This window comes from Thermobia domestica, chromosome 3 (assembly GCF_964235325.1).
Source record: "Thermobia domestica chromosome 3, izTheDome1.hap1.1, whole genome shotgun sequence".
Taxonomy (NCBI): Eukaryota; Metazoa; Arthropoda; class Insecta; order Zygentoma; family Lepismatidae; genus Thermobia; species Thermobia domestica.
In genome coordinates this window covers 340937749-340965031 of record NC_137456.1, presented here as the reverse complement: position 1 = coordinate 340965031, position 27283 = coordinate 340937749, and the positions used below count along the sequence as shown (strand labels likewise).

General features: G+C 37.6%; 2 protein-coding genes across 3 annotated transcripts in view; one reads left to right on the top strand and one right to left on the bottom strand.

Moving 5' to 3' along the window:
* LOC145681260 (uncharacterized) overlaps nucleotides 1-8042 on the top strand; it is a 33963-nt gene extending 25921 nt beyond the window's left edge. Inside the window, exon 2 of one of the 2 annotated variants that reach the window (XM_081752836.1) lies at nucleotides 1716-8042. In XM_081752836.1, coding sequence (XP_081608962.1) covers nucleotides 1716-1809 — 94 coding nt within the window. In that variant the 3' untranslated portion in view covers nucleotides 1810-8042. The remainder of the gene's footprint in view (nucleotides 1-1715) is intronic. The other variant, XM_081752835.1, reaches the window with a different exon arrangement.
* The window catches only part of LOC145681261 (uncharacterized), a 163895-nt gene continuing 140822 nt past the window's right edge, over nucleotides 4211-27283 (bottom strand). The window contains exon 2 of the mRNA XM_081752837.1: nucleotides 4211-4335. Coding sequence (XP_081608963.1) covers nucleotides 4263-4335 — 73 coding nt within the window. The 3' untranslated portion in view covers nucleotides 4211-4262. The remainder of the gene's footprint in view (nucleotides 4336-27283) is intronic.

The following is a 27283-nucleotide window of genomic DNA, read 5'->3' as shown; positions in this document are numbered from 1 at the left end:
ACAAGGTCTGCTAAATCTTCCGGTACGTTATCGAGGCAGTCTCACCAAGTTTCATACAGAAGGCGATTGCGTAGCACTGATCAATATTACGTGCTTCCGTTGTTGTGACAGGGGTCGAACATACGATCGTACTCTTTAATTTCTAACTTCACAATAAAAAATATTTCGTGCGTGCCACGTGCTGTGCTATTGGAGCAGGCCCAAGGCCACTCTCTGTCGACGGTTTCCCACTGCAGCGTTGTCAGCAGAAGCTGAAACAATTTTCCTATTATTTTTTGTTGAACTTCGTATATTGTAAATTTCACCTTCGTAACGTAATCCACTTGTCAGATACTCTGCTTTGGCGTACAATTTAAAGTTTTTCTCTTACTCATAGAACACTGATTCTAATGATAGTAACGTAAAAAGGCAATAAAAAGTAACAAAAGGGGGAGACAGAGTGCTCATCTGTGTAAAGTATACTTTCAAGGTATTCACATGTTTGCTGAAATTACAGCAGAAAATTTGTATCTCAACTGTAAGTACTGATAAATATTATGCTGAATGTTACTCTTCTCCCTCTTAAATATAGCATTTTCCAATACACCTGTGCATTCAACCGTTTATTTTAAACGATAAGCTTATGCTAATTTTCCTTCTTTGACAAGAGAGATACATGAGATGATAATTTTTGACGTGTATTTCTTGATCCTCCTTGTCTCCTTATAATACCAATTTGAATGAAAGTAACATGATAAAATGTCAGGTAAAGGTAGGTACTGAACAAAATAGCTAACTTATTTTAAATAGTAGAGCTGCCTTTCTTTTACAATATACCATGTTTCTTTCATTTTCTTAATATTCAGGGCGTAGCATTCTCAATATAAGAAGTGTGCTTTTTTCACTTAGATGTATTTCAATAGACTTAAAGATTGTATAACGGTTTTAAACCTAATATCTCAGAGTATTCAAATGATATTAGAAGCACTCGTACAGATTAGCATACTGCTTGAAATGACGTATTTTCTACAAAATTTTAAAAATGGTTTTAGTGTTGTTTTCTTTCTTTGTCATAATACGAACAGTTTTGGTAGTTGTAATTCCAAAAATCTCTCGGAATTGTCAAATTATATATCACAAAAATTATTGATATAATACAAAAGTACTGTCAGTGAGAACGTACCACCATTTTCACCTGTAATAATCAGATGTTCATTCCATAGTGTAACGTGGTAGTATGCATTTGAGTTAAATCCGATAACTGATAGATAAATGTAGATGCGATTTGAGATATCAATTTAAAGGACATGCTTTTCTTTGGAGAACAGAAATGATGCTAAAACACCTCAATAGTTCTCTTCTCCTAAAATCTAAAAGATTTTATGTAATATTACAATAGTATTATAAATCAGTTTATAGGGGGGAAAGTGCAAAACATCGTATCTCCACTTTTTTTATGGAATTTTAGATTTTGGGTGCATTCAATATCCCACATCTGATTCTCCGTGCGTGTGAAAGATCGTAAACGAAAACCCGGTAAAGAAAAACGTGAAAAAACTAACTTTTAGAACCTGGTATCGCATATAAGATAGTGTAAAAGCAGAACAGATTTATTGCTATCCTGAAAGTTTGGTTATGGTGAGTTATGAGGTATAGCACTTTCGCTATTCTAATACTTACGATTACCTTGAAAAGCCTCACGATAAAAATTCAATATTTTTGTTGTTCTATTTTAGCTGGAAACTTCTGCATTTCTTTGTTGTTCCATATAGTGTACCTAGATTTCCACTCCCTATTTTACTGAATTTATTACAGGATCCATACAAATGAAATACCTCACACATGCAAAGAGTGTGAACACAAATTTGGTCAGCGTTCAAGTTCAGCTAAACACATTTTGACACATACAAATGGAAAACCTCACACGTGCCAAGAGTGTGGAAAGAAATTTAATTACCCTTCTGATTTAGCTAGACACTTATTAATCCATACAGGTGAAAAACCTCACAAATACCAAGAGTGTGGTAGGAAGTTTAGTCAACGTTCATATTTAGCTCAACACATGTTAATACATACAGGTGAAAAACCTCACACATGCCAAGACTGTGGTACGAAATTTAATCGACGTTCAGATTTAGCTAAACACATATTAATACATACAGGTGAAAAATCTCACACATGCAAAGACTGTGGTAGGCAGTTTAGTCTACGTTCATATTTAGCTAGACATATGTTAATACATACAGGTGAAAAATCTCACACGTGCAAAGAGTGCGGCAACAAATTTAGTCAACGTTCACATTTGGCTTCACACATGTTAATCCATACAGGTGAAAAACCTCACATGTGCCAAGAGTGTGGTAGGAAATTTAATCGACGTTCATATTTAGCTAAACACATATTAATACATACAGGTGAAAAACCTCACACATGCAAAGACTGTGGTAGGCAGTTTAGTCTACGTTCATATTTAGCTAGACACATGTTAATCCATACAGGTGGAAAACCTCACGCATGCAAAGAGTGTGGTCACAAATTTCGTCAGCGTTCTAGTTTAGCTAGACACATGGTAGTACATACAAATGAAAAACCTCACACGTGCCAAGAGTGTGGAAAGAAATTTAATTACCGTTGTGATTTAGCTAGACACATATTAATCCATACAGGTGAAAATCCTCACATATGCCAAGAGTGTGGTAGGAAATTTAATCTACGTTCAAATTTAGCTCAACACATGTTAATACATACAGGTGAAAAACATCACACATGCCAAGACTGTGGTGCGAAATTTAGTCGACGTTCATATTTAGCTAAACACATATTAATACATACAGGTGAAAAACCTCACACATGCAAAGCCTGTGGTTGGAAGTTTAGTCAACGTTCATATTTAGCTAGACACATGTTAATCCATACGGGTGAAAAACCTCACACATGCCAAGACTGTGGTGCGAAATTTCTTCAGCGTTCTAATTTAACTAGACACAAGGTAATACATACAAATGAAAAACCTCACACGTGCCAAGAGTGTGGAAAGAAATTTAATTACCGTTGTGATTTAACTAGACACATTTTAATCCATACAGGTAAAAACCTCACACATGTCAAGAATGTGGTTAAAAATTTAATGAATGTGCACATTTAACTAGGCCCAAGCTAATACATAAAATTTAAAAATTTCACATATGCTAGACACAAGTTAAACCATACATGCACATAACCTCACAAATGGGAAGAGCATGGAAACATTTTGACAGCGTTCAAATTTAGTTGCACACATGTTAGTATCTACAGGTGAAAAACCTCACACATGCTAAGGGCGTAGGAAAAAATTTACTTGACGTTCAGATTGAGCTGCGCACATGGTAATACATACAGGTGTGAAAATTTCACATGTGCGAGAAGACGAAAGAAATTTAGTGAGCGATCAAAGTTCGTTAAACATACGTTGATACATGCGTTTGAAGAACGTTACTTACCCCAACGGTGTGGAGATTTTTTCGACGTTCAAATTTGACTCAACGTATTTTGATACACGGTTAAGAAACGTCATACGCGGCAAGACTGTCAGTAAAGGATTTGTCTAACTGCATTTGTTTATACATACGTTAATACACATAGGTAAAATTTCTCTTCAATACCAAGAGTTTGAAGTTGATTTTGAGTTTTACGTCCCGTTCTGCAGCGAGACTATGTGGACATTCTTATAAGCGTGGTATCCAAACTACGAGCTACCGCCGGGAATCAAACCCGGGATTCCCACACCAAAGGTGCATACTGTAACCGCTTAGCCATGAAGTTTCTCCCATGGCAATAGTGTGGGATATGATTTGCGCAAAATTAATATTCGGCAGAAGACGTAATTAACACATGAAAAACAGCTCAGTGTTTGAAAAGAGATTTAGTTTAAGTTCAATTTTGGCAAAGTATATGTTAGCAGCACATACTAATGAGAGAGTTGGTATATCGAAAAAAGAAAGTGGAGAAGAAATATTTTGGAAAAGATCAAACACTGCAAAAGATACTAAAACATGAAGGTTATAAAGTTCACAGGTGATACGAGTTTATAAAATTTTCTCGCAAATTCTTTTTTTGTAAAACAACCACACAGCACAGGCACGTGCAAATATGATCCAGGAGTTTAGGCGATTCAATTCGTCTGAATGTAAGATGGACCAACATCTTACGTGCGAACTGCGTCTATGAGAAATAAACATCCTTTGATACTTATCCTTCCTTAGTTCCAGGCAAGAAAACTCTTGATTTTACCGAAATGTTTTCCCTTAAGAGACGCCTCTAATTTTGGCTCTATGCTTCGTCTGTAGCGGTAAAACACAGCTAGTCATACCAACGTCCCTGTGGAAACAACATTGACAATATCAAAGCATTGAAGTAAAAAAAAAAAACACTATATAAAAAGTGGATACCAATCGAGCAGTACTTCTAGAAACATTGTAAAATGTACTTCAGCAATCAGTTCTTTGACTTTTACGCAGATATTATGTTTGTATCACATTAACTCTGGAATACATTAAGTAACTAAACCACTGTTAAGAATTAATCAACTACACTTTAAAAATCTTCCACAAACAAAGAGAAAAGTTTATACGCCCTAGGTTTGGCTTTACACTTCAAGATAATATCTACTACAAAACAAAGAAACACTAATTACACGCGCCTATTATACGTGTAATTCTTCCCCACGTACAGGCAAAGCTTGATAGTATAAGTGTGAATCCATGCATTCCATGTAATTAAATTATAATGGATAGGAGTCACTGTATTTACGTGATTGACTACAAAATTAACTTCAATTTTGATTATTATATCCACTTGCTTCACAATTTTTGACATACAAATGAACCTTTCTTTTTTTGTCTAAAAAATCTTTCAAGTCAAATGTATAGTAAACATATTTAAACACCAAAAATGTCCTCGATAGGATTTTTTTTTTTTTTTTTTTTTGTAATTTTCAACTGCCTGTCTTCCCCAACAAAACTGAAATTAAAAAATCGCATATTAAAACATACATAATGTCATTAATCCCTTCACATTCACTAACACATACACATTCATCAATATAGTTATAACTGAAATTAAACAGGTAATTGGCATGAATAAGAAGACACAACACATGCAGCATACATATGCCTAAATATGTCCAGTGGAGATTCACTGTACGTATACAGTGCCTTAATCAAGGGTTTTGGGACACCCAAGAACGTGCACCCTTACAACGGCTTAGTTTCTATCTAGAGAGTACATCATCTTTTCGAGAGATTCATAAGTTTGCCAAACAATCATATATAAAATTTAAGAGCATTTAGTTGTTCTGGTAGTTATTAATAAAATACTTTCCTTTCTTCTGTACTTTTCAGCTTTAAAAATTGAATCTTCTATTTTGAGTGAGCTGTGTATTGTGCGAATTCTTCCTATATTTCCATGCCCAAACCTACTGCTGGGCTCCATATTTGCGGAAAAAGAAGTAAATTATTACGTAAAGAATTTGTCGGGTACATTACGAAGATAAGCATATCATACCTTCCTTTTCTATGACAGAGGACACAGTAAATAATCTGAGACATTTTTCAACGAACAGTTACATTGAAATCAATGTACAATATTTTCTGTCTCCTCATCAGAGACAAACATCGGCTGAACATTATGTTGTAAAAACAGTCACAACATCCGGTTTAAGATGTAAATTAGAAATAAAGTTTTTCATTAAAGCTCGGATTTCTATGAGGTCATATCTTCATCCTGTTATCCTTTTATATGTATAATTAAATATAAACATGTTTCTGATTGTTGTCATAAAAAAATGTTTCTGTTCGTTATATATATGTATATTTGAACCATATTTTGGCGTGAGGTCATGTGGGCTTGAAGTGATACAAAGGCTTATTTTTCATCATATTTTAGACGGGTTTCATTTTTGTTTAAATAGATGTCATCATTAGGAATGAGGAGACGGTCATTCTGCTTTAGTCTTATAATGTCAGTAATATGCTGTGATCTATTCTTCAGAGCTTACAGATATTCATTCAGGCCAAAATAACTACGAAAATGTCTTAACAAATGATTATTCTTAGAAATATATTTGTTAAGAATTGAAGTTTAAATAAATTTTCAGTAAAAAATGATTTACTTCGTGTGTATTTGAGCACATTTTAAGTCATAGTTTGTATTTTTTGGTCATAAAACATGCATATTTCCAACTTTTTGGGTCATAAAGATTCGAAACCTAGTTGTTACATTTCTCCGATTATGATTGGTAACCTATATCAGTTGATTGCTGAGGACAGGATTCCATCTTTGTTCTTTATGTAGGTGATGATTCAACAAGATATAAGAAGCTGGTCTAAGAGAAACAAACACCTTTTAAGATATCCTGGATGCGTACCTACGTACTCCAGAAGTAGCTATTTCAAACATCGTATATTTCTTCCTAGCATTTGCAATTATTAAAAAGAAAAGCTTAATTTAAGGGTAGTTTACACTCTCTTATGATCTAGATATAAGGAGATAAGTTAATGTTTGCATGAATTCTATACGTTTGCCTGTAGCCCTACTGTCTGACTACGGGATTTTAACAGATAACTTTTATTCTCTATTGACATCTCAGAGCATATTTTATACTTCGTGAGTAGCATTCTGGTTGTAAGATTTGAAGATCCCTTGTGTGCCTAGGTATAGATTAAGAATGCAATTAATATCATAATCTTCAAAAAAAAAAAAAAAAAAAAAAAAAAAAAAAATCGAAAACTTTAATCGCTTTGGGAAAATCATCGATTTTCCATTATTTTACCTAGTAAATGATCAGAAATGATTTTTTATCTATAAAAAAAACAGAAACAAGAATTTTCTATGTAAAAATAGTAGCACAATTTTTATATCTGGACATGATAAGTACTATTAATATACTTTTGATTGTTGCATGTTGTACATGTGTTTTTCATCATCAGAACTAATTAGAGATACAAATAACTCAACAGGCTATCTATTCCAGTGACCCTGTAAGAATAGTTCCATGGGAGTATATTTTTGTGTGAATTCTGACTCAACCTGAAATCAAATTTAGAACATTGTTGCTGTTAAAATAACCATATTTCCCTTCTTATCAAGTCTTGAGGTCTGAAACTCGTTTTTTTTTTTTTTTTCTTAGTAGCACTTAAACTCTCTCGACACCTAAATTCTTGATTTCCTGAGAAAAGTCAAGCCAGGAGACATTTGTACCAAGTGCGAAAACATGTTCAAAAATCGTCAAGAAGGTTTGCATTAAGCTTTCTCTCTCTCTCACCCGACACCCCATATGAATATATATATGTACCAAAGAGAGAGTCAAAAAACTTACCTATGCCCTGCTTTTAACCAAATCCAAGCTATGCGCTTGTACGTTTATGTACCTCTTAGTTGGTCCGTTCTATTATGGATTTACAAATGGGTCCGTTGCGACGTTAATTGTCATCCAAATAAGTCTCTGTAGGTCCGTGGATGTAACCTGGACACTGCGGTAGGGTGTGGATATTAACACATTCGAGACGGAGCCCGCCACGTAGGCGGGCTATGTTTTCTTGTTCAGTGGACGGAGCCCGCCTGCCCGGCGGGCCCAAGGTTTCGTTACTTTGAATGGCAAACGCATGTCCGTAGGTATGTTTCGGCTTCTCATTTATACTTTGTGATGCCTCAAGTACTTGTAAAAAAATTCGACAATGCGACCAGTCCAGAATGAGAGACTGTTTCCGCGCGAATTTGTCAATTGTGCTTCAACCGAAGCAGCTGTGAATGAGTCATCAACATACATAACTTCTATATCTTGGTTTTATCGGTTTGATTGATTTGCAGCACAAATCAGCCTTGCACTAAATTCTTAGTGTAAACTAGTATTTTGCAATTTCATGATATCCAATCACTCTGTAAGGTTCTTGTATTTTATTATCAACGATGTAACTGCTTGTAAAAGTTATTATATGTACCTCAGTATTCAATTGTATTGTTCGTCGGACTTTTTTTAAAACTGCAAAACGGCTCATTTATAACAAATAAATAAAAATATATAGAAATGAACAAATGATTTGAGATTTGTGTATTAAATAGTCCTGAGTATATATGCTGAGAAATGAAAGATTTTTTAATTGTATTCTTTGTAGTAGATTGTTTACAAAATCCCAAAAAACATGGTAAAACCGCCGTCCTGAGGGAGAAACCACGCAAAGAGGGCCTCCGACTCGAATGTGTTAAGACTATTTTGTGGGAAAAATAAATGTTAAGCGAATATGGATCATGAATTAAGCATACGACGTCAGTTATTTCCAACGGAATGTTCCCTGACATCACACATTGCTTCTGAGATTTTTAATGAATACCTCTCCCAGAGCAAAGAAAAGGCAACATAGATGGCGAAGATTGTGGTAGTTTCACTGATAAGCTGCTCGTGCGACTAACGAAACAAGTAACCTTGTTTTGTTCAGTTCCATTTACTTCGTTTCCATCATCTTTCTCATCATGTTCTCTTCAGTATCATAATAAAAGCAAGACACAGGCTACTAAAATTACTATACTAGAATATTCGCTAGATATCTTCTTCAACGGATCATTTAAGCTCCTGCAGATGAGTCCTTGTTTCTGCTATAACCTGAAGATGTTAGCAGAATACCAACACGAATACCAAAGGAAACATCCATTGAACACGACAGAATTCCTATTCCTGGTTAGTTACGACTGTCGATTTATTGTAAAAATAAACAAATAAATGAACACTAGTAAATACCGTAAAGAGGATCATGGAATATTTTTCAACATGGAAACCGGATCTTTTCTTCCGCTTTGAGTATAGAGATTAGTGTTGATATGCGATATAATCTTGGGGCACTTCATCAATTACACAAAAGCCCTTCTAGCTGCATTATACAGACATTAAAGTTAAAACGAAATCTGTTTCATTTTCCCCACCTTCGGTTTTAGTAGAAAGTTAGAGTCGAAATAGAACATTCTTGAAATACTTGATTAAAGAAAGCTGCTTTTCGCTGTCTTTTACCGTTTTTGATCTAGCCATACCGATAGTTATCTACACTAAAAATCAGAAGTGTTTTCCTTTTCACCACTTGTGGTTTGATTAGGAGTTTAACAGAAAGGATGATAAATACTCCCACAATGCTAAATTGATCCCCAAAACAACTCCTTCCTGCATCTTTGCTTTATGATGTAGGTTAAACTGAAACCGGAAGTTTCAGAGAATTTCTAGCACTGGAGTTTCAGTGAATTTCTATTCCATAACGATACCCGCAATATGATTGCAATATGAAAAGAAAAACGTAGTAAGCATAAATTCTATGTTGATATCGTTGATTAAAACACTCATTCGGTAACGATTTGCGTTGACGCTGAGAAAATTTGTGGTAAACTTCAACTGAAATTCTGTATATCTCGGGATCATGAGAGCTTAGCGACTTGGTATTTACCCTGAAATTCGCGCTATATACCTGTTATCGCAAAGTAAAACGTAAATTTTGCTATGTATTGATACAAAGCCACACGAATGTGGGTAGAATAAAACCCAGGGAAATCCACACTCATGATGACTGATCTGAGAAACATTATACATTTTTCGACCGAGTTGCACTCCAACGTGCGAACACACTTGAGGAAACGTTAAACCACAGAAGTTCATAGACAATATTGGCAAATATAAGAGTGAATGAATTCAAGCTTAAACATAGGCAAACCCGGAGGGAAACTAAGAAATTTTTCCCCTCCCTTCTAGCGGAAAACGTACAATCATGGGAAAGTTCGTGTCTCTTTACTAAAGTAACATCTCTAAATAGCAATGTTACAACTTTTTAACCGCATTGCACAATGGAGTATTTCTGTGAAAGTCCTCACCAATATTATTTTTTGAAGTATATAAAGTGGAAATCATTGCTGTTGAATTTCGACTTATTTCATATTGATAAATACATTGAATATGCACAAAGATATGTATTTATTAGAAATAAGTACATACTACAAGTTTACATATATGTACAATATTGTCATATGAGGCGCGTAAGCCTGATGGCCTGCTTTCGATCCCTAGATTGTGAACTTCGTGCCCCTCTGGAGGGATGTGCAAACATTAGTAAAGAAGGAGGAAGTTGGAAATGAGCGTTTCGAGAAAAGAATTTATTGGTCATGTTAACCTGGTTAAAGTAGGCGTCCGGCCAGCTGAAGCAGAGAACTGGCTTCAGCGCTGAGGAAAACATGTACAAATAAGTAAATAAAACAACCATGTTCTTGTCTAACAAAATGGTTACAAACAAGAAATTTAACAGAAAGAAAAATATACAAAACATATAATTTGAAAAATGTATAAAATGTGTAATATGAAAAACATCCTTGGCGACGCATTTCTATAGCTAATAAGCTGGCTGGATTTTCTTAATTTGCCGCCAGATGGAACCGTGGCGCTGGTGTAGCTTGTTTCGATCGCTCCCTCCACTCCCTCATACCATCAACTTTTTTGGCTCCCCTCCAGATCCACCTCCTCTGTTTTGCTTTGGAGTCCCCTTGTTCTCTCTCTTCCACTATTCTTACCCAAGGTTAATCCAGGAGGTAGACTATATAAGGAATCTAAAGATGACATAGATAAGTTCCGGTTAGCAGAAAACCATGAACTATTGAACTGATCGGATGTGTTTTAAGCAGTCTCCCATAAATCAAGATATGGCGGGACTTACTTTTTGCTGAGACTCACTGTAGCATGTAGAGTTCGACTTCAAGTAAGTAAAATGCATCACCCTTCACACAGCAGTGGTTAATCCAACACACTACTCTTTCCTTTCGAGTTTTATTCCAATCGACTATGTCTCTTTTTGCTATTTTTCTCTTTTAGTACTTTCCCCTCATTCCCAAATTTAAACAATAAGTTGAAGGAATAGCAGAAAGCGTGGACACATTCTAAAAATCGATTCTTTGGAACATAATGTTCATTTTACTCGGACCTCACTCACTCTCGCACTCACAGTGACAGTTGGCCCTCGCCCTCGTTCACCCTCTCCGTCGCTAAAGAAATTGAAAATCATCCTCGCACACACTCATCCTCCTGGCGACAGCTCTCACCCTCGTTATTATTGTCCTCATTCTGGAAACTTGTCTTCGCGAATGGAGTTGTCCTTCACCCTCGCCTCGTAGTGGAAGTTGTCTTTCGCTCTGGCGATGGGAATTTTCCATCGCCATCGCTTGCCCTCACCCTCGTGCTTGAAATTGGCCCTCGCAGTGAAAGTTAGCTCTCGACCTCGTTCAAACTCGTCTTCGTGAGGATTGCTGTCCATCGCCCTCGCGTTCCTACTGGAAATTTCTCCTCGCCCTCGTTAACCCTCATCCTCGCGTAGGAAGCTGTCCTTCGCCTTCTTCCACATATCATTGAGGGCGAGGTTATTTTAGGGTAAGAAAGCCCTCGCGAGGATCAGATCCTCAATTTTCCAGCATGTTTCCTAAATTATTTCTTTAAAATACCTCCTAAACAGAAAATTAAACATTCCATCCTATAACTTGCTTCGAATTACTTAAAATGGAACAAATCATTGACCACTCGACGCTTAATATTAACATGAATATGTTCAGGTAAAATTTGAATAGAGTTTCCTTTAAACCTTTCGGTTCAAAACTTGTGTTGCCCATGAGACGAGTCGACACTAGAAATAAGAAAAATGAAGTGAAGTGTTTGAGTTTTACGTCCAATGGTTATGGGAGTAGGTTAAATTAGGCGGTGATGATGACAAATGAATAAAATGATGGAATGAAGAAAGTGCGAGGAAACGGGAGAACCCCAAGAAAACCCCTGAGCACTGTATTTGTCCACCACAAAGTCCACACGTCGCGTGCTGGGATCGAACCAGAAATTCCAAGCACCGGAGTTGAAAGCTCTACCACCGAACCACCGCGCCCCGTACGAGAAATAAGGTTTATTATTTCGTCTTGTAAATTTTATAGAAGTCTCGTCCCGTCTCAATTCTTGGAACCTTCTTTATTGTCCCGATTCTCGACAATTTACTTCTCCTCTCGTTCTGTAAATTTACGTAAAATATGTATTCCCTTATCTAGACGTTGTAAGAATCTGTCTGCGTCAGTAGAAATGTAAGAAGTGTGTATCTAATAACATTTAAACCATATTTATTTTTGGGATATACTGTGTAATGATTAGTGTATCTTTAAACGTTCATAAAGCTCTTCAGTGTGATCGCAAATCACTTTTATCAATTTATAGGTTTTACATAAGGATCATTTAGGAAAAAGACTCGGGTGAACGAGTGTTGCTCACGAGATTCGAAAAAATAATTCGTCTTGTCTCATAGTGCAAATTAAAAGAGTGATAATGGTGATGAGATTTAAAAAGTGTCATTTTATCATGTTTCTTTGACGAACTATTAGCGTATAAGGTAAAGATTTTCGTAAAAGTTTGAGTTAGTTATTTGCACGAAATTAGTTTGGTGAATTTGGTTTACAATTCCAGCAATAACACCCTTTGTAATATGTGGTATATATTTCTTATTTGCAAAAATAATTGGCCCATTTTTTAATGTTAGTTTTGTGTGATGAGGAAGACACCTCTACTATTAAATAAATTCAAAGAAATCTTTGCGCCATCACAGGACGAAGTGTCGTTTGCCACTCTCCTTAGTGTCCCTATTGCGGCAGCTTCAGATCATCGGAGAAACCTTTCTCTGCCCCCAAAGAGTCCGTCGTGAATCCAGCCCAGGATTCCAGTCCAAGATTGCCTTATAGCTGCAGATAAAATCGTAGGCTTTATAGCTGCAGGCGTTATATCTGCAGATAAAATCTTTTCTTCGGGTACTGTAAATTGAAGGTTCGATCTGACGACTTTTCCAAGGAATGCGTATTGGTTGGTCAGTAGGTAATATTGTTTATTGTCTAATAATAATAATAATAATAATAACTTGTGTCCGAATGAACTTTATACTACTGCATAAGAACTATTTAAGAAAGTATCATATTTAATGTATTTTTAGCAGGACAATATGTATTCAAACAATTAAAAGTAGAGGCTGTTCCTGAGGGAAATCATATAGTTACAAATTTAAAGCTTTCTTGCTTCAAAGTAACGGGTGAAAAGGTAGTATAATGGGATTAGAAGATGCAGGGCCCGACTGGGAACACTGTTCCGGGACCACAGCTTCCCAACTAATTTGCAAATACAGTATATTGCATATACTAGAGTGCCCCAGGTTATGTGTGTGTGTGTACTTTGAACATATAAAACTTTGTTTTGTGTGGAACAACAACATATTGCTTGTTTCCAGAAACTTAACATAAACTATTCATCTAATAATTAAGCGCGAGACGAACTGAGGGAACTGAACCCGAGCGCGAGCCCAGTTGAAAGAACTGAGTCCGAGCCCGAGCAAGCCGACTGCAAAATGGCAATCTATGATCAAAACTCATTCAATCAAGTCTTTTTCCATCTAATCTACTGCATTATGTTGGTTCTCTCATTGCTTGTGTTCGTTCAGATATAAGCGCTCTTAAGATTATGTCATTTACTGCTGAATAACGTGAGTCACTGTCTGTCCATCAGTACTCTTTAAACGTGAGAGTGTAGACACTTTTTAACTAAAAAGTCTTTAGATAGGCAGGGCAACAATGAGGCACACTCACTACTAAACGTAGCGCTATTTCTATCAGGAAACTTTCATGGCAAACATGTAAATATTATATTCATTTGCATTATTATTTTTAATAATTATGTAGAAGCACACAAGAGAAATTCTTCACTGCAATTAAGTGAAAGAAAGAACACGACCATTCTATAATCTTACTATGACATCAATTATCATATAGGGGACATGGCAGATGCTATTTTAAATATTATATTCTTCTAAAAAGTGGTCAAACTGCAAATTCAAAATAGTTGTTGTTAAGAAGGCTTGTCCGTCTCCCTCGCTTGCCTTCGTTCTCGCGAAGGAAATTTTTCCTCTCCCTCGGGCAACCCACGCCCTCGTTCACTCGCCTTCGCGCACCCTCAGCCTTCCAGTAACAATTGATCCTTGCCCTTGCGAAAGGATTTGTCCATTGCCCTCGCGCTGAAGACGCGTCCTCGCCCTGGCGAAGGAAGTTGTGCATCGCCCTCACTCGCCCTCGTATTGGAAATTTCCCCTAGCCCTTGTGCATCCTCTCCATCGCTGCCGAAACTTCTCACCCTCGTGCACCCTCGTCTTCGCGAATGAAGTTGTCCATCGCCCTCGCCCTCATGTTGGGAATATCTCCTCACTCTTGCGTACATTCAACCTCGCTTCATTGTGGGCGAGGGAGCTTGAGGGTGAGGATGCCCTTGAGAGGGCCACCCTCGCGATGGTGAAAATCTCTTGAATAGTGTATCGCGCAAAATTATAGACGTTAATCCTAGCGATTTATGTAATCACTACACATATAAGAAATTAAAGTCTCACATATTTATGTTTCCTCTCTTGTACTCATCTTGTATATCTATTCTAATATTGTAATAAACTCTATTATGTCTCATTGAACTTCTCCTAGGGGGATATTATGATAATACGATTAGAGACAACAAACAACTGAGCTAGGACTTCGATATGTATTCTCTATGAGCTTCACTTCATACCAGCGAATCAAAGAAGATAGGAGTAGTTGGATTAAATGCGGGGTGTTAACTAATTGCAGCCACGTTTGGAAGGAAGGAGAGAGAGAGAGAGTTGAGTTGAGTTGATTTTAGTTTAGCGTCCCTTTTAGCAGCGAAGTATATGAGACGTGGACCTACTGATTAACGTGGAATTCGAACCACATAAGCTCCCGCCGGGAATCGAACCCGGGTCTCCCACTCCAAAGGCGCGTACGCGCGCGAGAGAGAGAGAACGAATTCCAAATCCATACAAAGCAAAGCTCTATAATGAAAATTGTCCTAAATGGAATAGTGTGTGCTTCTTGCCACGAACACACACTATGTGGTTCGTATCACGCCTCTCAAACACGTTGGAGCCCTCAAACCGTTAGTGATCGGCTGGCGGATTACAACCGGTGCACCGCATCATCTTCAGTCACCAAGTCACCACAATACCGTAAAGGTTGATGGAGTTTCGCCAGGTATGAATGGTGAACTCTACGCAGTAACTATACACCCCAAGAACCCCAACTGTAATAGTTGGTGTCAACCGCCGGTGGTACTGACGTTTTACCTTTACTTGTTATGTCGTTTGCCCAGACTTGTGAAGCCAGTGCATTGGTGAAGCTAGTGCTACAATGTACCAGAGGTACAGTTTCATTTTTATTTTTATATGTAAAAATACACACTTGGTTTCAGCATTTAAGTATTACTACCGTTTTGTGTTTTTCTTACAAGTGAATCATGAAAATAATTACTTTCATTGGTGTCGTAGTATACCTGCTAAATAGTATGTAGTCAGTGAACAGTGACGTATAATATCGGGATAGTGCTCAACCTACAAATACAGATATGAAAACGATTATAATACGTAAGTAGTTTTGAATGTAATTTCTCAATCGTTTCCTTATCTGGAGCATAGTATTAACGAACCATTATCCTCTTCGGGCTCTATTATGTGACGTTCGCTAATAATCCTCGATTAGATCAGAGCCTATGTTAATTTCGTGTTGGGTCAAAGTGAAACATCCTCTTTTTTAGTATAAGACAGCAAAAAAATATTGTATAACGGAAGTGAACATATTACACGAAGTAAATTGAATTTTCTTTTATCTATATTATCCAAATGATAATACAGCAATAAACTTAACACTCGTTCTAGAAAAATAGACAGGAGAAGGAAACGTAACTATCCTCTTAAAGCAGGACAAGAATTCTTTATTTTTAATCTTCCTGTATGCCACTTCCTGATGAAGTAATTCTTCGCAAATTAAATTATTTCTGCTGTATGCATGTTTTTATAATAGGAACTAGGTTAAATCATAGCGTTGCTACGGATATATGTTGAGCCACTAATGAAATAAAAAGAGAAAAATTGAACACTAGAACCATGAGTTTTCCGCAGTAAATAAAAACGCTGGCGCGAAGTAGGGAAATCACATTGCCCAGCTGGCGATGGAAAACCTTTTATATATGGGATTCATATGGCAATGTTTATTGTTTATATAGTGACAAAGTTAAAGGAAAAGTATACGCTATTCCTCAATTTAGTCGATGGCAACATAGTAATGCGCCGAAGTATATTGATACGTAGGATAGAACCTTGTATTTAGATCCTCCCACTCCGACTTCTGACGTGCAAGAACCACCTGAGATCGGTTGTGAAAAAACCTGCTTAGCAGTTTGTAGTCCTGCAGGACCTGCGCTTAATCCTGCACAACGAAACGAGAAACCGATTCCATTACTTCGAACTTTGGTTCTTGAATCGGAAATAGAGAAATGCCGTCTGGAATGAATGCTGGGGACTTGAGAAACAAAAATAAGAGGAATTAGAAGTAGCTGAACGGTGGCTGGTCAGGTAGATACGAGGACCACTTTAGAGTTATAATCTACCCAGGCGTTTTTCCTATTATAGAGTTGAACCCAGTTCGTCAGAAAAGAATAGACAACGAAATTTTAGAAAATAAATCTCCTAAAACCGAAAATGGCAGTAGAAAAGAAGCCTTCCTCTATTTGCGTGAACCTGACAGTCTGGACACAATTTACTTCCCAGTAAAATACGAACCATCTGAGATTCCATCTCAACCTGCGTTAGAACAGTTTGACTAGGAAATTCATAATGCTATTATTAGTAACGAACTTAGCGGCGTCGATATAACCGTTAAACCTGACTTGGCTGATACAGGTATCGAACCCTGAGCCTCCAAATAGCAACTACTAAGTGAATTCAAAGAAAATGATCCGTACTACTCAAATATTAGTCAGGACGACGAAATAGTAAAACGACTTAGGACAATTACAAACTGATTTATCACCAGTGATAGGAGGCTTAGCACAACCACTGATTAGAGGAAAGAAAAATAAGGTACAAACCACCGTGGTTCGTTGCATGGACTAGGGTGTAGAAATATTATGGGTACTTTTTCAGGCAGATCCGATCATTCCTAACGATAACTTATCACTATAGATCATGTAATAGGGAATATCGACATCGAGGTTAAAACTGAATATCCCATGCGGGGAACGAACCGTAGTGTTCAAACCGACATTAGATTCCCATAAATGATTAGCATCGAGACTAATCCGGATATCAAAGCGTTATGCAGGGTTTCTACTCAAAATAAGCCCGCAAGCTTTCCGCTGGAAGAAATACTGTCGCACCAAGAAGGCATAGATAATTTGCTTAGTGTAGCTAGGCGAGTTAAATGTTCAGATGGAATCGTTAGTAATTCCGAATCCGAGGATGATGATACTGTAAAGGAAGCGTGGCTGGAATATAAACTGAACCGATTACAAGCTGAAGACGAGTCTCTCTCCGAGTTGGAATTAAAGCATTCCCACAGAAGTAACCTAGAGTTAAATCCCACCTTATTGAGTAACGAAGTAGCGCTGTTTACTCCGTTGAGCCCAGGTGACGACCTTACCTATGCTAATTGGGACACCTTAGTAGCATCCATGCCCCAGTGAACAGCTCGAGACCTCATTCCTAGTAAAGGTAACGAAGAAGATGATGACGTCAACCTTGATATTGATGCAAGACCTTCAGTTAAAGAGGATAAAGAAAATGAAGATATTTTCCCCATCCATCCTTCTAACCAGATAGAGGGAGAAATAGGAGCTGATAACAACGACTCGTGGTCGGAATCTAGAGTTTTAGAAAATATCGAAAAGATACCGGTATTTGAGTATGCGGAATACGGATCTTCGATAGTGTGTTTAGAAGAGATAAAAGACCAAAATCTTCACCTCATTTACAACCAAGTATAGTTCAGGAAAAGATAGTGTCAGACCTAGTAGTAGTTTATTATGTACAGCTTATACGAGCTCGAAACATAGTAACAGTTAATCACCGAGCATTAAAGAAATGAAAAGGTATAGGAAAGTGGACAGCATATCACGCTAAAATAGTTTGATTCTCCACCTATAGTGCGGGCTCTCCCACTACAAGTGGGCCCAACATGTTAGAAAATGCAGAAATTAGACCGGATCAAAGTACAGAGTTACAGAGTAAGGATTTAAGTAGGTTAGATTCGACGAAAACCTCGATGGAGGTCGACCCCCACAGAAAAGTCACAGGACATAAATAACTGAATTTTCTTCGTATGAAAGCGATTGAAAGGAAATGACCAGCAGTCAAAGTTCAGATTCAATTCAGGACACTAGTTCAAAACAAAAAGATAACATTACTACTAAATGTAAAACATAATTTAAGACTAGTCCGGTTTCAGAACCTTCGTCTCAACCCAGCTTAGAGAAACCTCATATTCCAAATTTACATTTAGAAGAAAATTGGCCATCTCCACCACCCGCAGGTGGTCCACACATTGTATTATTGTTACTCAGTCTCGAGCATATCGTATTTACCCGGACGTAAAAATCCCGTTATTTTCAGTCGGTAAATATGAGGCTGTAAAGAATTTTCTTTCTTCCTACGAAATGACGATACGCATATACGATTGGACACCCCAGAAAATGGCGGATTACTTCCCTATTTGCTTAAATGGCAAGGCAACCGCTTGGTAGTTTGTGGGAATAGCAAATCAGCCTACGTTAAACTATGCAGAGCTGAGAGGTAAGGTACAATTTGTTTTCCCGTCTACCCCTTATCGCGCTAATCTTGAATATGACTTAGAACATAGACGAAAAAAGTAGGCGAAGATACCATACCTTTGCTTACAGGTTAGGGAAAGTTTTTAAATACTTGTGTAGAAGTACAGATCAGTCGGAAGTGTTGCATAGGCTCAGAGTGAATTTACTACCACAGATTTTACACCAACGAATGCTTAATGTCGAAGAAATAGATAAGTTAGAGCAAAGCATAGATTACCTGCGAAAATATGAAATCGCGAAATGAACTGGTGGACATATTTGCAAACTAGTCCTGGCGTCATCCGAAAAAATGATCGTGTAGACTGGTCCTTGCTTGAAACTACTGTGCAATCTGAATCTGTTTCAGTTTGCTATTACTCTTCGAGTTATGCATTGCCTAAAAGTGATCGGAAGTCCTACCAGAATAATTACTCTAATGACTATGAGCTGGGCGCTGGCCGAGGTCAACTCAGTACAGTTAAAATAAAAATAGGAGACCGCTGGACGTCACATTTAATTGACAAGGGGACAACCATTTCATTCCTATCTAGTAAATGCCTATCACTTAGGTTCCCAGTGTTGATTCGATTGAAAGGTTACGTACGAATACAAGTAGTAGGATCCCAGCTTTCAGAATACCTACCGGAGGTCATAACGGCATGCTACATAAAAGATAACTTAAAAACTACTAGTCGAAAGTACATTGATGTAGTATGCCACCGCTATTCACCCTAAATATTTACCTCTTGCGGATAGTGATGGGAACTAAGGTGAATATCGCTGGTTCGAAATTCCTCAGGATTTTCGAAATTTCCGTAAGAACACGGTCTATAATCTAGATTTATCACACGTTGAAAGATATACAAGAACAAAACAAGTGAGAGCTTCCCAGACACAGAGATTTTGTGAACAATTGCGGGAAGGAAAAAGCTAACCACATATATCATACAAAGATCCCAGTAATCCTCCTGCTCAAATTCGGAACTTTAGAAACCAGATTTTTACTAAAAAGAATCAGAACTTCTCCAAGTTGGGGGACGCCATTTAAAGCTTTCACAAGGAAAATGGAGCAAAATCTCCGCCCTACGACTATTATGTCACGAGTATTTGTACGCTTAAGGGAACTTCCTAAAATTTCTTTTCCGAAGCCCATAAATACCTTAAAGAGACCGTTTCAAGTGAAAGAAAGGGTAAATGGTTTCAGACTCAACGAAGGAAATATTAACTGCAGTACTCATGAACTGGATATTGGCAGCTCAATTACCGTGGTAGAAAATGTTTCTTACTCCGTTAACGGTGGAAGAAAAACCAACAAGCCTGTCTCTTCGAAACTAGGGAGGAAGAAACATTCTCCTAGAATCGCCATTGCCAACAGTTCGATAGAATCATCTACCGAGAGCTATCAGACTTGCTCAATAGGTACAAATGATCAAATGTGTGAAACATATTCTAATGAGAAGGCACCTCTAAACGGCAACTTAGAGGAACCTAAATTTCTAGAAATCTCTTCGTCAGAGGTCTCTTCGCATAGTCCCTTTGAAAAGAGCTCTCAAGAAACGATCGTTGGTCTAAGTGATGAGGTGGTAAAACTTTACACTAACAGCGTTTTCAAGATACAATTACCAACCAACCTGCGTGTCCCAGCCAACGCATGCTAAGGAAGAATTACGTAAAGCCCTGAATTTTGGACCGAACTTAGAACCCCATGAGAAAGACCAATTACTGGACATGCTTATGGAATTCCGAAATGTCGCCTGCGACAAACCATGTCTCTCGGCGACAACAGAGAAATTCATGTGCCCGCCCCTAGAGAAAAATTGAGATATTCCTGTTTTTCAGCCTCTTTATATTGGAAGACTCCCGAAAAGAGAGAAATAATCGGCGCAGAGGTGCAGAAAATACTGGATAGCAACATTATACGAGGGGCCGGAGCACACACTCCAGCTCCGTCGTTGTAGTTCCTAAAAATAACAATACGTATCGCTTCAGTATCGGTTATAAACGAGGTTCTAACGTTCCTCAGTGGTATACAATGTATTACTACATTGGACTGTTAATCGAAATACCACCAAATGCCCATAAAACCTACCGACAGAGAAAACTGCCTTTGTCTGTAGCAGTATATAAGCTTGAATTTTTCTCCCGGTTGGCCTGGCCCCAGCTCTTTTACAAAATATGATGGATGTGATCCTTTAGGATGTAAAATGGAAATATTTAATGGTCTACTTGAATGGTGTCATTTGTCCTAATCCGTCCTTTCCAGGTCTGTCAGATAGAACGGGAGCTATCCTAACCCGACTCAATGAAGTTAATCTCAAGCTGAGTCCTAAGAAGTGTTTCTTCGCTTATGAAGAGGTCTATGTTCTCGGTCACATTGCTGGAAAAGCGAGGCGTTCGTGTAGGCCCTGCTAAAGGTGAGGCTATTTTGGGGGTGCCCCATCCGACAACCTAAAGGAGGTTAGAAGTTTTATAGGAATTTGTTCGGGCGATTTTTAAAGTGCCGTCTATATCAAAATATCAAATCGGGGGACAAAATATTATACAGGGTGGTAGGTAACTCCACCGACAAACTTTGGGAGGCGATTCCTTATGCGAAACGAAAGAAAAAAGTTCTAATAAACGTGGGTCAAAAAACGTCTCCTTTCAGAGTTATGAACTACCGAAAATTCGAAATATCACAATTCAAAACATCCTGGCTTAGAAACTATAGAGCCTATCCCAAGCGGTTTAAGGAATTACACAGGAATATAGACAATGAATTTATCTATGTAGTAGTATTTATCGATATAGTACAATATTACATAATTACAAAATAAATAATAAAACTTGTGAAACCACTTGCTAAGCATTTTTCTATTTTCAGTTTTTTAAATCGACGAATTTTACACGAAAAAAGAGTTTCTTTCTCATTTTTGCTTCTGCAAATTCCTTTATCACATCAGAGATATCCAATTCATGAGCTCATTTTCGCTCAATACCTGTAGTCAGCATGGCCACACCCCAAAGGCGTTCTTTGGTCATACTGTTTCTGAGATATTTATTGGTTAATTTTAACTGAGAGAATACTTGCTCAGCAGTTGCAACTGTAACAGAAAGAGTTACATATAAACAAAGCACAATCATGAGATTTGGAAATGCTGAACTGAGGTCAGATTTGGTAATAAAATGAAGAATCTGTTCGTGGGTTGAAAGATTTGAGTCTGTCTTGGAAAGTATCTGAAAGTCAACATTTCTCGTGGAAAGTCAATGGATAAATTGTATGCATACAGAAGCACAAAGTCATAAGTCCGCTTGGTGATCTCTCCTTGAAGAGTGGTTCGTAACATTGAGGGGCAGAAGTACGAAAATCTTTCACAAAGTTCTCTCATTCTTTGAAGCGCACCCTTATGTTTACTATTACGGAGTCGAGAATAGACAATAGCACTTGGATCATGAATTCTTTGACAGGGTCAGTAAATCATGTACCTTGTGCTAATTCATCAAAGAATATTTTCGGCTCTGGCTTCCTTCTTTAAAACCTAACTGAAAAATCAAATTTGTGCGCACGAGCACTGACTTCCTCTAATATTTTAGGCACATCCTTTCTAAGATCTTACACCACTGTACAACATTTTTTTGTTTTCGTTGACACTGACAAGCCCTACTGGGGATCTGCAGCTTTTTTTTTTTTTTTTTTTTTGACACAACATTAATGCTTCTTAGAACGTTTTCCTACAACACAAGCATTACCACGAAATCGAACTTTTCCATTTTTTTGTTTAACAAATGGCTTCTGTCCGTTATTTTTCTGTTGCAGTAACGCACATGACGTTAAGACATTTCATGACGTCATACCTTTTTCTATGTGTGAACACGGCATTATGACTCCAATCCCAGCGTGTTTGAGAGAGTTTCTTCAGTGTCGTTTCATTTTCCGGAGATGTATCCTTGGGAATAGAACCTTGTAAAGCCTTCCAGCGTTTTCCGTTGCTACAAAAGAAATTACATATATCTTGTGCAGTGGCAAAGAAATGAACAGCTTCTGTGTTAACTTTTGAAGCATCTGATAACACGAGGTTCAGATCATGTGCTGTTCAGTGAACATATATGGCATTCTTGACATATTTTTGAATCCGTGTTTGCAAGCCAGAAAACAATTTCTCATTGGTGCTGCTCCATCTTAGCCTTGCGCTCTGCACTTCTTAATGTCAATCTCATTTTCTAACGAGACTTTTATTATTAAATCTGCATAATTTTCTGCACAGTGTTTGTCCATATCATAAAATTCAAAGAAAGCTTTCTACAATTTCGAACTGTGAGAAATAAAGAAAAGATGTCTTTCTGGCGCCTTCCCAAGCCACCTAATCCTGGCTTATATTTTATATGTTATTACAGTGATATTAGAAAATACGCTCGAAAATTTATTTTGGGGTATTGTCTGGTCGTACCCTGACGTTGGCACCCCGGAGAGTTGCCCGGTTTTCCCGACCCTTGGTGTTTGTGCTTGGTTCTGTATAGCCGCATTATCTGGCACTTGTGCTGTGACTCTTAATCATGGCAACACTTTTTAACTCATTTTAATAGAATTTGTCATTATAGTGGAAAGCCTGTTGAGCAACGGAATTTTATTTAAAGTTAGTAAAATCAGTACACGTAATAAAGGACTGACATCGTGTTAATACAGGAGGATAAATTTCTTAATCACACAGTGCTATAACCTCGACGAGTTTACAGTAATGCCAATAATTTGATTACGAGCGAGGTGAGCAGGAATTTTTATTCTTGCCATGTTCGGAAATGAAGACAGCGAAAAACTTCTGACTCCATTTATATAATTTACTTCCTTTTTTATTAAAAAGCTGGTCGCCGCCTAATACACCAAAACGGCCTGCGCCGAAAGGCAATGCCTACCCTGCATATTCTATTGCTACGCCACTACTATTGGTGTGGAATGAACTATTTTATGTGAAATTATTATGAAAGTAAAGAACTTTTTTATTTTTTCTAAAAAGATGAAACCAAAGAATAGAAAACTGACATTAAATGTGAAGAAAGAGAGAAAAGAAATCACATTTAAAAGTAATTTAGTTGTTTTGTAACGAGTATTAAGTACTTTCACGTCAGTAGTCAACTTTTGCACCCTTGTACTCTTCCTTGGGCTGGTGCCTTGGTTTACTCGCGCCAGAAGCTTGGAAGAGTTGAATGTTGCCTGTGTGGTGCTGTTTGATAGCACTGAAGCCATCCCAACCATGCTGTCTGTCTGTTACGCCAACGAGTTACTATATGCAAGTACGAGCGGGTGTGTGTTAAATCTAACAGGGATTCTTTCTAATTGAATTCATTTTCATTTTATGGATCTTGGCAATTCTACCGTTAGGATCTGTGCTGAACGTCTTTTGATTTTCTAAAACTTTTGGATTATTCATCGAGTGGATTTGTTTCTGTTTGAAAATGTTAAGGCAGCTAGCTAAATTTCTGATCGTTGAAAAGAGAGTTAGACAGGGCCCAGCAGTTAAAGTGTTTGCGGTAAGTGGAGAAATATTATATTTTGCATTTTTTTTGGGGGGGGGGGGCATTGTTGTGTTTTCCGATATTAAGGTCAGAATTTTTTTCTCGCTGGTTTTGCTTTAACCAATTAGAGGATAAATTGCTTTTGCTTAATTAATCCATTAGTTTCAGTTTATAGATCCTCTTTGGTTTTTAAAGTAAGTACTATTTCAGGTTTGTCAAAGGGTTCTTTTGTACTAATTTAGCGTCTCACTTACGTTACTTCAATTTCGAGTATTTTTGCTTAATTTCGTTTGAAGACTTTCACTTTAGTTTTACGCCCCACTTAACTTTCTTCAGTTACGAGTATTTTACGTGTTTGGTTTGAAGGTTGGTTGCTTTAATTTAGCGCCCCACTTATGTTGTTTCCGTTTCTAGTCTTTCTGCGTGATTGGTTTGAAGGTTGGTTGCTTTAGTTTAGCGTCCCAATTAAGTTGTTTTAGTTTCTAGTATTTTTGTATGATTGGTTTGAAGGCGCGGTGGCTCAGTGGTAGAGCGTTCATCTCCGATGCTTGGGGTCCTTGCTCGCGCCGTGGGGGCTTTGTGGTGGACAGTCACCGTGCTCGTGGGTTTTCTCGGAGTTCTCCGGTTTCATCCCACTTTCTTCATTCCACCATTTCATTCATTTCTCATCATCACAGTCTCCTTTAGCCTAACCGGCATAATCGTGGGACGTAAAGCTCAGATTTCATTTTAGGTTTGAAAATTTGTTGCTTTAGTTTACCGTTCCAATTAAGGTGTTTTATTTGCTAGTATTTTGTTTAATTTTGTTTGAAGAATTGTTGTCGTCCTACTTGCGACAGTCCTATTAGCGACAGGAACTGTTAACTGTCCTACGAGCGACCGATTCGGTCTGTTAACTGCTCTATGAGTCACCGATTCGTTCATACTAAGATAGTGAAAGAAAATAAGGTTCTCTCTTCTTTAACTTGTTTCATGCTAATGTGATTTAGAACCTAACAAAATGTACTATGAAAAATATCACTCCGCCTGAATTTAATACTTGACAATGCTCTCATTAAATTAACAATCTTTTATATGTTCTTCCTAATAGCTATTATATTATATTTTTGAATTAACTTCTATGAATACACTGACTATACCAAAGGGGAAAACTAACCAGACATTTAGAGTAGCTCCGCCTTTGTCTGATTGTAATACAATTAAGGATTTCATGTTAAAATGATACGGAGCATAATTTTAGCTTGAATATGTTATGGCATAAGAAAGAACACTTCACTTCCATTAGGATGCGTAAAAAAATACTGTTTGGTCTATAAGTTATCAGGAACTGCGTAGTACGAGTTTCCATTACGTTTTCTTTCTGTTTAACATCATTTAAACTGACAGATGAAATTGTTTCAATTTCTTCATTTGTATTTTAACACAATGATGTATTAAGAGTCGTCTTGCTTTTCGTTTGATAACTTCGACATTAGTATTATGTTCAACTTAACAACAAACATTTGAGAGTGTGAATTCAACTCCCGGACAACTCCCGGACCCCCACACAACTGAGGGTATTCCAGACCCCCGGAAAGTTCTCTCCCCTCCATACCAGACAATCCCTAATTACGCTCATGCTCACATTTTCAGTTTTTATTTCAGCCACTTATGTTCTTTAAATTTGGACACACATTGTGCTTTAGTAAGATAATAAGGAATTTCAGCAAAATTTGTGTTATGCGGATTAACTTTCTGATAAATGAATTTATTGGGGATGGATGTAAGGAACTAAAATCTTCTCCACATTGAAAACATTTAACCTCCATTAACTAACAATATCAGATCGAATTAAAAGCAAACATAACAAAGATCTAAATGTTATTGATACACTACACTCATGCACACGTATTCACAGTGATATTCAATTATTTAAAAGACGCAAAGACACTTTTTGAAAATGAAAACAACAGATTTTTTGATTAAATAAACTACATATTTTTTCTCGCAAATACCGGACTCAGTTACATATTTCTTTATCATAGTAGGCACAAAAAGAAATCCCTACCAGGACTAGCTATACCATGTGTACAACACGTGCATTTGTATTGGGCAGCAAAATCTACCATAACTATAGACCTCTATTAGTTAAATTAAATATTTATTGTTGGAAACAGTAAATTTAACTATCATCATCATTAAGACTAAGCTGGCCTTCTATTTGAATACTACATTAATAAATCATGTTTAGGTCGATTGAAGCTCGATATTGAATTTTATAAAAAAAGTTAATCATCTTTTCTCTGCAGGTGAGTTTGCGAATTTTTCACTAACATAATAGATTGTTACGAGATTTTATTTGTAGTGTTTAGACCTTTCAGAGTGCGAGTGCACTTTCCCTTCTTTTCGTTGTTCATGATGGTGGTAGCACACTTAAAATTGTAGACTTTTAGATTTGTTTTTGTGGAGAAAGGGGCCGGCAAATGATGCTATTGCACGGGGAGACAAACTCCCTAGTAGTGATCTGAAGGGTCGGTCGTGTCGGGTTGAAGACCGACCCGACCCGACCCGTGACCCGAATTGACTGACCCGAACTGTGGTCCGATCTGATTGACCTGACCCGATAACCCGACCCGAGCTGACCCGGTTGACCCGACCCGAATAACCCGACCCGACAACCCTACCCGAGCTGACCCGATTGACCCGACTCGACAACCCGACCTGAGCTGACCCGACGCGACAACTCGACCCGAGTAGCCTGACCCGACACGACCCGTAACCCGACCCGAACTGACCCGATCCGAGTCGGGTCCGGTCACGGGTCGGGTCGGGTCAACAAAAGGATATCGTTTAACTACAATGATAAGGGTTGAGGACACGGGAGAACAACTGTGATTTTTTCCAAACCTTCAACTTTCATTCCAAAGTAGGTTCTTATGATTCCGGGACCCGTGCCACTTTGATTTTTCTTTCTCGGTAATTAAAACGTATTTTACAGTATATATCAGCGTTTCCCAACCTTTTTCAACTTGCGGCACACTATAGGTGTAACTTGAATTCTCGCGGCATACCCATATATATATATATATATATATATATATATATATATATATGAACGGATCCAGGATATGA